The sequence below is a fragment of the Pollachius pollachius genome (genome assembly GCF_949987615.1).
Source record: "Pollachius pollachius genome assembly, chromosome: 10".
Classification (NCBI taxonomy): domain Eukaryota; kingdom Metazoa; phylum Chordata; class Actinopteri; order Gadiformes; family Gadidae; genus Pollachius; species Pollachius pollachius.
In genome coordinates, this window is record NC_136943.1 from 21,428,199 (window position 1) to 21,442,229 (window position 14,031).

At 48.0% G+C, this 14,031-nt stretch overlaps 1 protein-coding gene across 1 annotated transcript; it reads left to right on the top strand.

Moving 5' to 3' along the window:
- Nucleotides 1-1,348: 1,348 nt before the first annotated feature.
- Nucleotides 1,349-13,218, top strand: LOC307081522 (pre-mRNA-processing factor 39). Its single transcript, XM_079744774.1, has 15 exons — nucleotides 1,349-1,411; nucleotides 2,122-2,402; nucleotides 3,810-3,935; nucleotides 4,892-5,010; nucleotides 6,416-6,583; nucleotides 7,247-7,427; nucleotides 7,777-7,881; nucleotides 8,434-8,551; nucleotides 9,134-9,300; nucleotides 9,564-9,690; nucleotides 10,534-10,805; nucleotides 11,621-11,805; nucleotides 12,135-12,209; nucleotides 12,515-12,686; nucleotides 13,080-13,218. The coding sequence occupies exons 1-15, from the start codon at nucleotides 1,354-1,356 to the stop codon at nucleotides 13,149-13,151; spliced, it is 2,226 nt and encodes a 741-aa protein (XP_079600900.1). The 5' UTR covers nucleotides 1,349-1,353; the 3' UTR covers nucleotides 13,152-13,218.
- Nucleotides 13,219-14,031: the final 813 nt, after the last annotated feature.

A 14,031-nucleotide genomic window follows, 5' to 3' on the forward strand; every position in this document is an offset into this window, starting at 1 on the left:
GAGAAATGGTTATGCTTTGTTTGCACAAACCGGATTGAATAAATGTCCCAATATGTCATTTTGTGCTAATAAACGTAATATTCTACTTCAACCCCAAGGCACATCTGTACTTGAGGATGAGCTGGCACGTGTCTTCAAGTCACTCACACTCAAGCTGAGGGGTGACCCCGGCTTCATAGCCCCTCTGACATCATTCATTGCGTCCTATGACAAAATGACCACGGACAGTGCACTACGATCAGCCTTTTCAATATTTGGGAATAGCCCAATGGCCAAGGTCACTGGATACCAAAGGCTGAAGGGGTTTCTCCAGACGACAGCAGTGGGGAGGAGGAAGGTGCGTCTGGGTGGTAGAAGGGCCTTGCCACCAGGACGTCCCTCAAAGGCTTCCAGGGAGGACTGCCCCTATAAGAGGACGGGGAGGAAGCCAGCTGCTCCTCACGGCTTGGCTCACTGTGTGGAAGCCGATATGTCCCTAGGTGAAACACACTGATGCCATTGGTAGTCAGTATTTTTATAGACTAATTTTTTCTTGTTTTAAAATATGTTTCTTTCTGTGAATGTGCTACATGACTGAACTCCGACCACCGTACGTTAATAAAGCATGCTATTTTTTTCTACCCTGCTACCCATGATTTTGATGCAGAAGTTGGACTGTGTAGGCATGTTCTATACATATCAATGGTGTAGGCTACTAGTTTGACTTCAGTCTGATCCGACATATTATCCAGTTTTGCAATGCTGTACGGGCTGATCTGATCCCCTTACCACAATTCAAATAGCCTAGGTCTAAGCCAAGCACATCAGAATAATTATTCAATATATAAATAATTTCTACATAATGGAATTATAGTTATGCAAGTAATTATTCAATATATAAATAATTTCTTCATAATGGAACTATAGTAGGCGTAATTGCGTACTACGGTGAGGGTTTCAGTGCGCCCTAACAATTAATCCCGCGTCCCCTCCCTTCTCCGTTCCATTTGGGAACATGTTTGGTTTAATTTCGCTTGTTTCGTATATTTTTATTAATTAATTAAGGGCGCCACCAGAGGGCGCCCCCAACACATTTGCCGCCCTAGGCGATCGCCTAGGTCGCCTATGCCGAGCGCCGGCCCTGCGTGAAGGCGAGGTTGAAATACATTTTCATCTAAGTAGACGCGAAGCGGCAGAGCGGCTGTAGACTAGATATGAATGAAGGCATGCTGACGTAGCTCTGGCTGGCGTGCGAGTTTGACTGACAGGCTGCCTGTCCAATACCAGCGCTTGAGGCGGGACTTGTCTGCGTAAACCTCCTCCTACCTGTTTGTTTTTGTCGCGCTCTGATGACGTAGAACAACGTTTGCAGTCATGGCGGCGGAAGGTTTGGAAGACCTGAGTGGCAACGGGGAGCTGGAAGATCCTTCAGGTGGGCTTTAATGTGTTCATCACGTTTCTATGAATGGGTTATTTGTTGACTCTGCGATATTCTTCACTGTTTCCCTGCAGATCGTGACTCAAAGGGTTCACCCATGAATCAATTATGATCCTTGTGTATGAGACATGCTAGGCTAGGCTACTTCATACATACTGAACTGCCCCAAACTAAAGTGGAATCCGCTCTAATGCTCACATGTCTGTTTACTGTCTGCATGTGTGTCAATATCGTGGCGTTGGGAGGTCAAAGAATGCATTCAGATGGCACGCCCAAGTGCATTACTTCAGAAATGCAATAAATTATAACTAATAATGGAACATGCTCAAGTTTTTTAGTTCTTAATATTGATGTTATTTTCTTTGAAACACAATTATCCATCCGATTAGGCATCACGCTTCAGAGTTCACTTCTCCATGCATATCCTACTTGCGTGTATTATATACTGTGTATGCACGTATTATTTTCTTCTAAATTTATGTATTCTGAGATAACTGTAAAATTAACTTTTTTTTTTGTATATCCCACATGATACACATTTTAAGATCGGAAGATTAAGTTGCATGAATAAGATAAATCTTCATTTGAATGAAAGTCTGGGTGCTATTCTGTGTTATTCTGGGTGACATTCCGCCAGTCAATCAAATCGCGGTAAACCTGTTCCCGCCTCCTTCTCCTAACCTGCTGTTTGTTTCCCCTGACAGCCATGGAGGGCAGCGAGGCCCCGGCCCCTCCTCCGTCGGAGGCCCCAGAGGAGATGGTGGAGGCGAACGGGGCCGGGGCCGCGGCCCCCCCCGACGCGGCCCCCCCCGACGCGGCCCCCCCGGTCCGCCTGGCTGACCCTCCGGCCTTCTCCATGCCCTCCATGCCCGAGGATGAGGAGGGGGAGCTGCCCGCCGACTTCGAGCGCCTGTGGAAGGCCGCCAGCGACACGCCCAACGACTTCACCACTTGGACCGATCTGCTGCAGTACTGCGAACAGGAGGTGGGTTTGGCTCTCATCCAGCGTCCCCCGGCTGTCTGAACAGGAACCAGCGTTTCCCCTACATGTTGCTGAAATATGACCGCCGCTGCCGAAGAGGAGAGGAGAGCGTCAGCTTATTTCTTTGAATTCCGAATGTTGTATTATTTTGCGCTACGCAAAATAATATAATATAATATAGCATTCCGTGCGCTATGGACGCTGTATATGCGCTTCATATCCAGGTCAATTCACACACTTGTGATTAAAGCATGTAAACGGAGAGGAGAGGAGAGCTCCTTCTTATCTCTTTAAAAAACTAACGTTTTATTATTTTTCGCTACGGACGCTTCATATCAAGGTCAATTCACACACCTGAGTAAAGCATATAAACGGAGAGGAGAGCTCCGTCTTCTCTTTAGAAACAAATGTTATTTTGCGCTACGGACGCTTCATATCCAGGTCAATTCACGCTGTGAGTAAAGCATATTAACGGAGTGGAACTTCCGTAAAGTTGGAAATTAATTGGCAGATTCAGAGTTTGCGGTTCAATAGTTCATCAGTGAAACATTGTTGAGACACAATTGAGTGTAGTAACCCAGAGAACCAGCTACAGCATTGTTTTCTTTAGCGAGCAGACGGCTTAGGGACCGTCTGCAAAGTGCAAAACTGAAAACGACCACAATGGTAAAATTTCAATAGTGTCGCCATTATTGACTCTAGAGCCCCACAACTCGTTCCATAGAGGCATGGCCTCTTTGTGGTCCTACTACAAACTTTAGTTTTGAAAAATTTATCTCTTCTTATTTTTGAGGATTTTTTATTTAGGAACAATTTCAATAGCATTGCCATTATTGACTGTAGATCCCCAAAACGTTTTACGTTTTGAAAAATATATCTCTACTTATTTGTAAGGAATTTCTTTTTAGCAAAAATGTCAATATACATTTTTTTTAGCAACAATTTCAGTAGTGTCGTCATTATTGACTCTAGAGCCCCAAAACTTGTTCAATAGAGGCATGGCCTCTTTATGGTCCTACTACAACCTTTGTGATGGGGAGAGGGGAGGGAGTGGGAAGATGCATTGGTTTGAGGCACAGACCTTTTCGATTGTGTTATCGATTTGTGTTATGTGATATTACTGTATAGGGTGGTTGTTGATTTATTTTCATTTATTTTTTGTTAAATAAATGTAAATAATGGTTTTAAAGATTATGCTTGTGATATGTTCAATAATAAACAGTAACCGCTAACAAAATATACCTATATACATAAGGATATATACAAAAGAAGAAAAAGCATTCATCTTAATTGTTAGATTGTAAAAACCTCTGACCATATCTGTTCACAGCCTGTCAGACTTGTTTAAATTGTCTCAGTGGTTTTAAAGAACCATGACCACGCTGTTAACTCCCTCCTGTTTGTGTGCAGAGTCATATGACGGCGTCGCGCCGGGCACTGGCAGCCTTCCTTGCCCGCTACCCGCTCTGCTACGGCTACTGGAAGAAGTACGCCGACCTGGAGAGACGCAGCGGCTACAACGACAAGGCCCAGGCGGTACGGTATTCAGTATGGAGATCAACTGTGTGTGTGTGTGTTTTTTTTCCATACCATCTACCTACACAAATAACCTGACTAATAGGAGTTGGGGTTGCTTACTAAAGCCCCCTTCACATATGCAATCTTACCGGGAAAAGTTCCAGAAGATTTCCAACTTGATGTTTGAACGCGAACAGGGATTGATATTCTGTGATATTTTGCTTTAGACCTAGTCCCACGGCTGTATCGCTGCCGGTGTGGCTGGGTTGTAGATGATAGCAGTAACATTGCAATGAGAGGCGCGTATAAAGGGTATCGTCAGTCTGATGTGAGACATTATATGGACAGATCACGTCTCACACCGGCATCCATAAGTGTTGCATTACCGCCATCTGCTAGACGGTCCTCTGGTCCATCTACTTTGCATATCTTTGCATGCCAAGTGTGAAAGGTTTGAGGCGGAAATCTCCAGGAACATAGCAGCATGTGGGACTCGTGAAAATGCCTAGCGGTGCCTGAAAGGTTATCCAAATAGTTATCTTGGGAACTTGGTGTGAAAGGGGCTTTAGGCTGCACCATGTCCAGATGAGTGTATCCGAGTCAAAGCCATTCAATTAGGATTCATCCTAAAACGGCTCAGAGATTTAGCATGGACTCTGCCACTTTACTGTAAGGCTTAAGAGTCGAGATTGCAGTTATTCCGATGATTTTAAAGCCGGTGAATCTGTGAGCACATGGACCATCGGGGCTGGGTCATGAGGATCAGTAATCAATAATCACAAGCTACAAGCATTGGAGCAACACGGACCAAATCACCTTAACAAACCAACCAGGCCTGCCCAAGACATAAACTCAGTCTTTACCAAGTGAATCCAAGCCGAGGCGTGGTTCGGTGCTGGTGTTAAGATGGTAGCGGTACTACTTCAATGCGTGGTGTGAGTTCAGTGTTCATACGTGTGTGTGTGTGGTTGCAGGTGTGTGTGCAGGGCCTCCAGGCCATCCCGCTCAGCGTGGACCTGTGGATCCACTACATCAACCTGCTGCTTGGAACCCTGGACATGAACCTGCCCGACTCCCCTGACCGCATCCGCAGGTACTCAGCCCCCACCTCACCCCGACCTCTCTGTCCATGTGACTATTTTCTTTAACCTTTATTTAGCCAGGTAAAAGTCTCATTGAGTTTAAATAATATTTTTCAAGAGAGACCTGGCCAAGAGGGCAGCATAGAACAGACAATTCAGACATAGAACAGACATGTTTCATACAAAACACACAATTTACACACAATTTAAAGACCGTTTTGGAATTTTAAGTGAGGAATCATACAATGTCCAATATTTCCACATAATACTTCCTTTAGTAATGAGCCAAAGGCATCAAATGAGATCAGTTCTGATAGTTTTCTTTCTGGAGGGAGTTCAGATGGTGCAGCAACCTTAAAGGTCCCATATAATAGCACCAGGTGTGAGTGTGATCATCCATTACAAGCTGTTTAGAAAATCTTCCCCTTCTGACATCACAAGTTGGCGTGTCCACCTGGATGTACCCTAGATAGATCAGTCTACCAGCCGTCCCAGTGGACCTTAACAAAAGCATCTATCCATCATACATCTATGTGGACACGCCCACTTGTGATGTCAGAAGAAGCCAATTTTCAAAACAGCTTGTAATGGCTAATCACACTCACACCTGGTGCTATAATACGGGACCTGTTTGAAAGCTTTTTGTCCCAGCTCAGTGCGAGCACTCGGAACAGAAAACTGCAGAACATCCAGTGAACGCAGGCTATAGTGGCCTCGGCTTCTAAAGAGATATTACTTAAGTCTTGACTTAAGTCTGAATGCAGACCAGCTGTAAATAACAGATCAATTAAACAAACATGTAATTTTGTAAAAACATTGTCCCCTTAACCTCTCCAAAATCCCTCTATCCTAAAGGCCCCTATCGAAGCCGTTCAAGCTTATTGTAGCACCTAGCGGTCAGCAGCCGGCCATCACTTTCACCGACGGTCGCTGTTCAGTTGCCAAATAACTGTTATAGCAACATTAAGGAAAAGGATATTAACCCATAAGATTTAATTTCATTAACCACCTGCCTTGACTGAAGGTTTGTCTTGATAAAGTTATTTATAGGTACATACATACAAAATAATCCCAAAATCATAATTACCACAAGAGCAGCACAGGATTCCCGGTTTATGAACCGTATAAATCATGTGACTTATGAAGCAAAATAGCCGCAGCAAAAGTACTTGGAAGCCTCTGCCATGGATGTGTTCCTCAAGCTGTGTCTGTACCCTGCAGCGAGTTCGAGGGCATTTAACCCTCTCTCATAGATGTGTTCCTCACCGTCTCTCTGTAACCGGGCAGTGTGTTTGAGGGCATGTAACCCTCTCTCATGGACGTATTCCTCAAGGGCTTTCTGTACCCGGGCAGTGTGTTTGAGGGTGTGGAACCCTCTACCATGGATGTTTTCTGAAGCTGTGTCTGACCCTGCAGCGTGTTCGAGGGCGCGGTGGCGGCGGCCGGCGTGGACTTTCACTCGGACCGGCTGTGGGACCTGTACGTGGAGTGGGAGAAGGAGCAGGGCAACATGCGAGCGGCCGGCGCCGTGCTGGACCGTGTGCTGCGCGTCCCCACGCAGCTCTACAGCAGCCACTACGACAAGTAGGAGGAGACGCACAATCACCTAGACGAGTTACGCCACTCAATAAACCTGCATTGAATATGCATTCACGTGTATGCACGTGTAGACGCATGCATAAAAGCATACACCGAAGCGTCCTTCATTCGTCCTCACATCCAGACGAACATTGAGTCGTCTGTATGCCTACTGGTGCCAAATTCCCAACCCCGAGAAGTTGTGAACATTGCGGGTAGCCGGCATGTGAGACTTCTGCACTTCAGCACCGCCCACTGCAGTCTGACGTCACACTGTTACCGAAGTAGTGTCTGAGGGCAAACAAGCTGTTTCACGCATTTATTGAGGTGCGAATACTCCCCTGACTTCGATTTTTCGAGTTTAGCAGACAAGTAAAACTAGTAAAACATGTATACATACGTCATATAATAGTATAAAGGAAAGGGAAACGTTGAAAAAGTATAATATCAACCCTTACTAATACATCCACTCAAATTAAAAACATTATCTCATCTTAATCCAGGAAACCCTAAATCTTTATAGATATCCCGCTATTGGGAAAGCCTTTAAATCTCTTGTTGGCGTGTCTTGAACCAAATGGAAGCAGAAAACACGACAAGAATCAGAGTTCAACCTTTCACCCCACCACACCAAGAACCCTGGGCCTAATTCTCACCTCCCCCCGGCAGGCTGAAGGCCCACCTCAGCAGCCACGAGCCCCAGGAGGTGCTGTCTGCGGAGGAGTACGAGGAGCTGCGGGCCGCGTGCCGCCAGAGCCAGAAGGCGGAGCGGGCGGAGCAGGCCCAGGAGGTGGAGGAGGAGCGGCCCCCGGGGGAGGAGGAGCCCGCCACGCCCGAGGACCACGACTCGGTGAGGGCCCCCGGCACGCCGTCCCCCCACACTCTGTAACGGTCTCACTTCATCCTAGGGCCAAACTCTTTGGGGAAGGATTGAATTGAGATTTTTATTTTTATTATTTATTATTATTTATTATTTTATTTTATCGGATTTGAAAATTGCCCTCTAATACATTGTCTGTTTGGATTAGATTAATCATTTAGCCCTACTTAATCCATACATTTTGGTAGGGGAGAAGACTATAAGAAGACTATAAACGGGACCCTTCTGGTGAATGGAATGGTGTTGGCGCTACACTGCGGCTGTGTCGGGGATTGTGTTTTTTGGGGAGTGTTTTCATTAAGGCCTTTTTGTCCTCCAGGAGGAGCTCATGCAGAAGATCCGGGAGCAGGTGGTGGCTCGCCGGGACCTTGTCTACCAGCAAAACGAGGGGGAGGTCCGCAAGAGGTGGCACTACGAGGACGCCGTGAGTGACCACGCCGTCTGTCCGCAGGATCTCTGGAACGCTTTCAATCGTCTCGCTCACCATTCGTCCATCGAGTGCTTGTGAGGGCATCGCTTCCCCTTCTCTGTGTGCAGACTGACAGGTTGTGTGATTCTGCCTCAGTGTTCCACACAGCCTAATCCTGAACCCTGATGTTGGGAAGTGATGCTGCCATGGTTCAAGATAGAGCGTGCACTAATGTCTGTGGAGGCATTCAAAACTACAATCACGCACAATTGAACAAAAGCCCTCTCTGGTTGCCTGAGTGCATCGACAATCAAATATACAAAGGTCTGCTTTGAAGTTCATCGGATGGGGGTCCTACCTGCTGATGAGCCATCAGCGGGTGCTATCCCTTGAATGCTCCCTGTGGTTAGGAGCACAGTCATGTTCACTCCCTAGCCATTCAGCTTCAGTCTCTTCCATCCATGTGTCGTACATTAACAGATTTTCATTCGCTACATGTTTTCCTTTAATCCAACCGTTCTCCCCCATCATCTGATCCCCTTTCCACTCACCCCTGTTGTTGTGTAGATCAAGAGGCCGTACTTCCACGTCAAGCCCCTGGATCGCGTCCAGCTGCGGGCCTGGCACACCTACCTGGACTGGGAGGTGGGCCAGCTCAGCTCAGACACCAAGGACCCCGGCCAAGGTGAGGAAACCATGGGCGAGGAGGACCCTAATGATCAGAGCTATTGGGTACCGGTGTTGGTTACTGTGATGAATTTAAACGAGTTTATGCGTAGGGTTGCGTGGAACGTCAGGGACCGGGCCTTTAGTTAGTCGACATATTGTTTCAGATCTAGTCAGCAGAGTTTACTGTTATCTGTCCTAAAAATGTATTCCTATTTTGGGGGGAGGGGGGGGGTTTGTGGAGAACTTCAAGACTGAGTAAACATGAGTGGAAACAGTAAAGGGCATTTAGCACTTTTATCAAAAGCGACTTACAACGCTTAATGCACACATTCACACACCGACAGCGGAGTCAACCATGCAAGGCGACAGCCAGCTCATCAGGAGCAGGTAGGGTGAGGTGTCTCGCTCAGGGACACCTCGACACTCTAGGAAGAGCCGGGGATCGAACTAGCAACCTACCGATTACCAGCCACCCGCTCGACCTCCTGAACTAAGCCGACCCACATATTCGTTGTTCTATGTGCGTAAAATAATAAACAAAAATAAAGAATGCATCAACATGACACCTTTCCGTTGTGGCCCCCCCCCACCTCCACAGAGCCCACCCAGGAGGCCCAGGAGGAGGGGTCAGAGGTCACACCACCGGCCCAGGAGACGCCGGCAGAGAGCAGCGCCTTGGTGGTCGCCACCGACGACCACAGGGTCCGCATCCTGTTTGAGCGCTGCCTGATCGCCTGCACCCTCTACGAGGAGTTCTGGACCCGGGTAAGGGGGGGGTAAATGTTATAAATGCCCTCGTGTGTGTACATGTTGACAAACACGGACATAAACACCCAGAGTAGAATCCCTTTTTAGAAGGAATGCCTTAATCTATCATGATCTGCCTGATCATTTATCCCGTGATCTCAAAGGCGTTCATCACTGTCACGCGGCCGCTGTACCTAATGCCATCTGCATGGCGCTCGCACGCTTCCTCGTGCGTCTGGTGGAGCCGTGATACGAGTTCTCTTCTTACTCTTCACCCGCAGTACGTCCAGTATCTGGAGCCCCACAGCGTGGAGGAGGCACGGGCCGTGTACCGCCGGGCCTGCCTCGTCCACCTCACCCACAAACACACCCTCCACATGCACTGGGCCACCTTCGAGGAGAGGCAAGGTGAGGCGGAGCGCAAGGCAAAACGACGGGTTCACAAGCTTCCTTTTAAAGCTTTGTTTTTAATGCTTAGGTATTTATGTTCCTTTAGATATTCTTTACAGACGCAACACGATTAAAACAGTTACATTTTACTCGTAAGATTTCAATAACTTTTACCCGTAGTTCTTCCAGAGATTTCCAACGCTGATGTCACTTTGAACGCACAAATGAACTTCCGCCTCATGCTTGAAGCACATTACACACCAATCCGACTGCCCATCGTCGCCAGAAAACGCAGTCGCACTGCTAAGTCTGCTCCCTTCTACCCGACACAGCAAAGAAATTTCAAGAACACACATGATCGACTACCGACTTGGGTGAACGTTCTGCGCTTGTGCGAGACGTAATGTCTCCATAAAAGCAGGCGACGCTAATCTGTATTGTGGCCCAAAAAGAATTTAAAACGGCAATGACGGAAAATCTCTCTAGACCAAAACACAGAGCACGCTGTCAGACCTGCCATTATCCAAAAAATGCAATAGTGTAAAATCCAATTGTTGCCCTAACGATACGTTGAGAGAGTGTGTTGCCATCGTCTGCGCCTTCACTGTTTATCTGGTTTGTTTACCATCGTCACTTCTGGTCGGATTGGTCAGACTCAACGATTTGGTCATGGCCGATTCGACATGTGGAATTGGCGGCTAGAACACTGACCATCGGCCGACCGCACAGAACACACCTAACAGACTTGCGTCACCCGGCTGTCCGACAACCAATAATCTGGTGCGTTTGTCTGCGCCTTTTAGACTGTGCAGAAGAACATGGACATGAACCTTCATAACCCGCTGACCTCCCCCCCAACAGGGGACCTGTCGGAGGCGCGGCGGGTGCTGGAGGCCCTGGAGACCACCCTGCCGGGGCTGGCTGCCATCCGGCTGCGCAGGGCGGGGCTGGAGCGACGGGCGGGCCACCTGGACCAATCAGAGGCCCTGCTGAGGGAGGCGGTGGAGGAGTCCCGGGAGAAGCCGGCGCTGCACGCCTTCTACTCCATTAAGCTCGCCCGCCTGCTGCTGAAGCTCGGCCACAACGCCAGCAAGGCCCGCGCAGCGCTTCAGGAGGGCCTGGAGATCAGCCCGGTAACCCCCTTACCCTGTTAACTCACCTCTATACCCTGATAACTCACCTCTATACCCTGTTAACTCACCTCTATACCCTGTTAACTCACCTCTATACCCTGATAACTCACCTCTATACCCTGTTAACTCACCTCTATAACCTGTTAACTCACCTCTATACCCTGTTAACTCACCTCTATACCCTGATAACTCACCTCTATACCCTGATAACTCACCTCTATACCCTGTTAACTCACCTCTATACCCTGTTAACTCACTTCTATACCCTGTTAACGCACCTCTATACCCTGATAACTCACCTCTATACCCTGTTAACTCACCTCTATACCCTGATAACTCACCTCTATACCCTGTTAACTCACCTCTATACCCTGTTAACTCACCTCTATACCCTGATAACTCACCTCTATACCCTGTTAACTCACCTCTATACCCTGTTAACTCACCTCTATACCCAGCTGTACCCTGTTAACTCACCTCTATACCCAGATATACCCTATTAACTCACCTCTATACCCTGTTACTCTCAACTCCACCCGGTGATCCCGGGGTCATGTGAAGTCTCATGCGAGGAATAAAAAATGACATCATTAATGGATTTTCTCAAGCTAGCGTCGCTAAGGTTTCTGCTCTAGTTTCTTTCAGGCGCTAGTTGAGTCACGCGAGGACTGGTCCGTGTACAACCCATTTTCCCTCAAATTTAATTGCATCAACGTTCTAATTCAACTTTCTGTTGAAGTAGCAGCCTCTTCAGTGCATGATTTACAGCTGACTGTTGGATGGGGCATATTCTGACCTCCCCCCCCCCCCTCCAGGACAACGGTAAGCTGTACATGAACCTGCTGGAGCTGGAGGCGTCCGGGGACCCCCGGTCTGCGGCCGGGGCGGTGCAGGAGTGTGTGACGAGGGCCCTGGCCGCGCCCCTCTCGCCCCGAACCAAGATGGCCTTCTCCCAGAGGGGCATGCAGTATGCCGAGGACTACGGCACCTCCATCCAGAGGTCAGACCCCCCCACCCCCCCGCTGTGAGCCGGCTGATCGCAGACACGCTGTTAACGTTCATGTTCGCGTTTTGGGGAGAACACTGCAAAAACATCGTATTTGACCCCTTTTCAGTGTCTCTTCAATGTAGTGGTTGTACATATTTAAATTATGAAATAATTGTATCTTTGGGAACAAACTTATATTCATAATGACAGTCTGTAGCAGGTGAGAAAACCGAAGTATCCCGTGTGGACTGCCGTCTGTGTGGCTAGATCGATATGAAGCTCTTCAGTCAAGCATGAAATAAGTGAAGTCTGAACTGAAGGCCCCTTCTTGCCCTCCGCAGTGTGCTAGCCATCTACCAGGACCACCAGAGGCTTCTGCAGGAGCTGAACCCCAAGAAGAGGAGTGCTGAGAACGGGTGAGAGGAGGAGCCGTATTCTGCTAGTTCTGTACAGTAACAATGTACATGTACCGCCTGTTCTTTCTTTCCAATCGTTTCAATAATTATAACGATGCAAGTGCATCGGGCGTGTCTTATGAGCCATTTAGAATTTGAACAGTGAGGAAATAAATTGCTTTCAAGATCTTTTCTCATCTTGACCAGAACCATAAAGATTCCGTATAAATAGTTGACATTTGAAAAGGGGCAGCCTTATAGATCTAGCAACTCATGTTGGACGTTGTGTGCCAATCAACTCATGGGATCCACTGATTGGTCAACAGGGACGAAGAGGCGGAGAAGCTGATCAAATCCGACGACGGCTCTGCTGTCGCCGCCGGGCAACAAGTCCCGCCCACCATGCCCCACGTCCCCATAACCACGCCCCCTCCCCCTGTGATGGGCGCCGATGCCAGCGCCCAGGGGGCCTACGGGGCCTACAACAGCTGGTACCAGGTACGCAGAGACCCACCTATAAAGGGGTGGGGTCAGTCCGCCAGGTGTGAGTGTGATCAGCCGTCACAAACCGTTTGAAGTCCAGCCTTTTCCTGTGTTGTAGTGATGTCACAAGTGGGCGTGTCCACCTAGATGTACGCTGGGTAGAACGGTCTACCAGCCTACCCAGTGGGCCGTAGCAAACGTTGCTGATCTACCCATCATACATCTAGTTGGACACGCCCAGTTCTGATGTCACTAAAACAGGCAGATTTTCATTCTTTAAAGACCTGCGTTCGTCAGAAATCAAACTCTTTTAGATATTGAGTAAGAGAATTTGAGTGTGTGTGTTCTCCTTTGCATTTCATGGTTTAAACAAGATGCTTTTTACTCAGAGTGCTGTTCTCATTGCAGCAACCTCAGTACGGCAGCTACGGCTACCAGAACGCCTGGAACTACAACCAGGGGTACTACCCGCCCAGCTAGGCCAACGCAGAGTGGGGGGCCAAGAACGGCGTGACGGCCACAGGAAGCCATCCTTAACCCCTACGCACAATGTCCTTTCCGTCACCAGCCTCCCACTGGAATCACAGGAATTGTGGGTAATGTCACTGTGGAAGATGGAGGAGAAGAGAGCGAGAAAAATAAGGACACATGGTCGCACATGCTCAGTTCAGTGTCGTCCACCCATAACATGAGGCTCCACCCTAGACAGTTTGCATCAGCTTTTTTGATTTGAAACCAATTATAGCTTGCATCTGCTCTGGGTGAAATTCCCGCCAGTATCTTTTTTTATTTTGTATTTAAGAGGCCCCTGCCTCTTGGGTTTTAATCCAAACTGTGTGTGTAATTGCTCCAGTCTGCCCACCCCTCCCGGCCCCCTTCCATCCACATTTTAAAGCTGTCCATAGCGTTCAGCCATACAGCCTAGTACGGTTGGAGTACTGCATCATTCCACAGACTAGGCCAGCTGTTGTCTTTTTTCTGTGTATATAAAGGTGTTTTATAGTGTGTCTCTGTAATGGCGCTTCATTCGTGTTCGAGTTTCTGGAGTTTGTCATACAAAACTTGAAAATTGTGGTTTGCAAAGAATAATGTGTTAAACCAGCTCTTCCACCAAGCCAATGGGGGGAAACACCTGCTTAAGGGATGAGGGTGGTCCCTGGAATATCGCCTTGCTTTTGGGCAGCTGAAGAAAGGCACACACTCATTACTTCCTCGACCTCCTGTGTTAATGAGCTTTGGTTACCCATCCTGGAGTCGTCTTCTCACATGGGGACAACCTTGTGTAACATCTGTTTTTTCTATTTTTGCAAGTCTGCTTGTTGATCTTTTGCCATTTGTAATAAAGATTGTAAACCCGACG

Coding starts and splice junctions, on each gene's coding strand:
- LOC307081522 (XM_079744774.1), top strand. CDS start 1,354: ATGGCGGCGGAAGGTTTGGAAGACCTGAGTGGCAACGGGGAGCTGGAA. Junction 3,936..4,891: donor ACAACGACAAGGCCCAGGCG/GTACGGTATTCA, acceptor GTGTGGTTGCAG/GTGTGTGTGCAGGGCCTCCA. Junction 6,584..7,246: donor TACAGCAGCCACTACGACAA/GTAGGAGGAGAC, acceptor TCCCCCCGGCAG/GCTGAAGGCCCACCTCAGCA.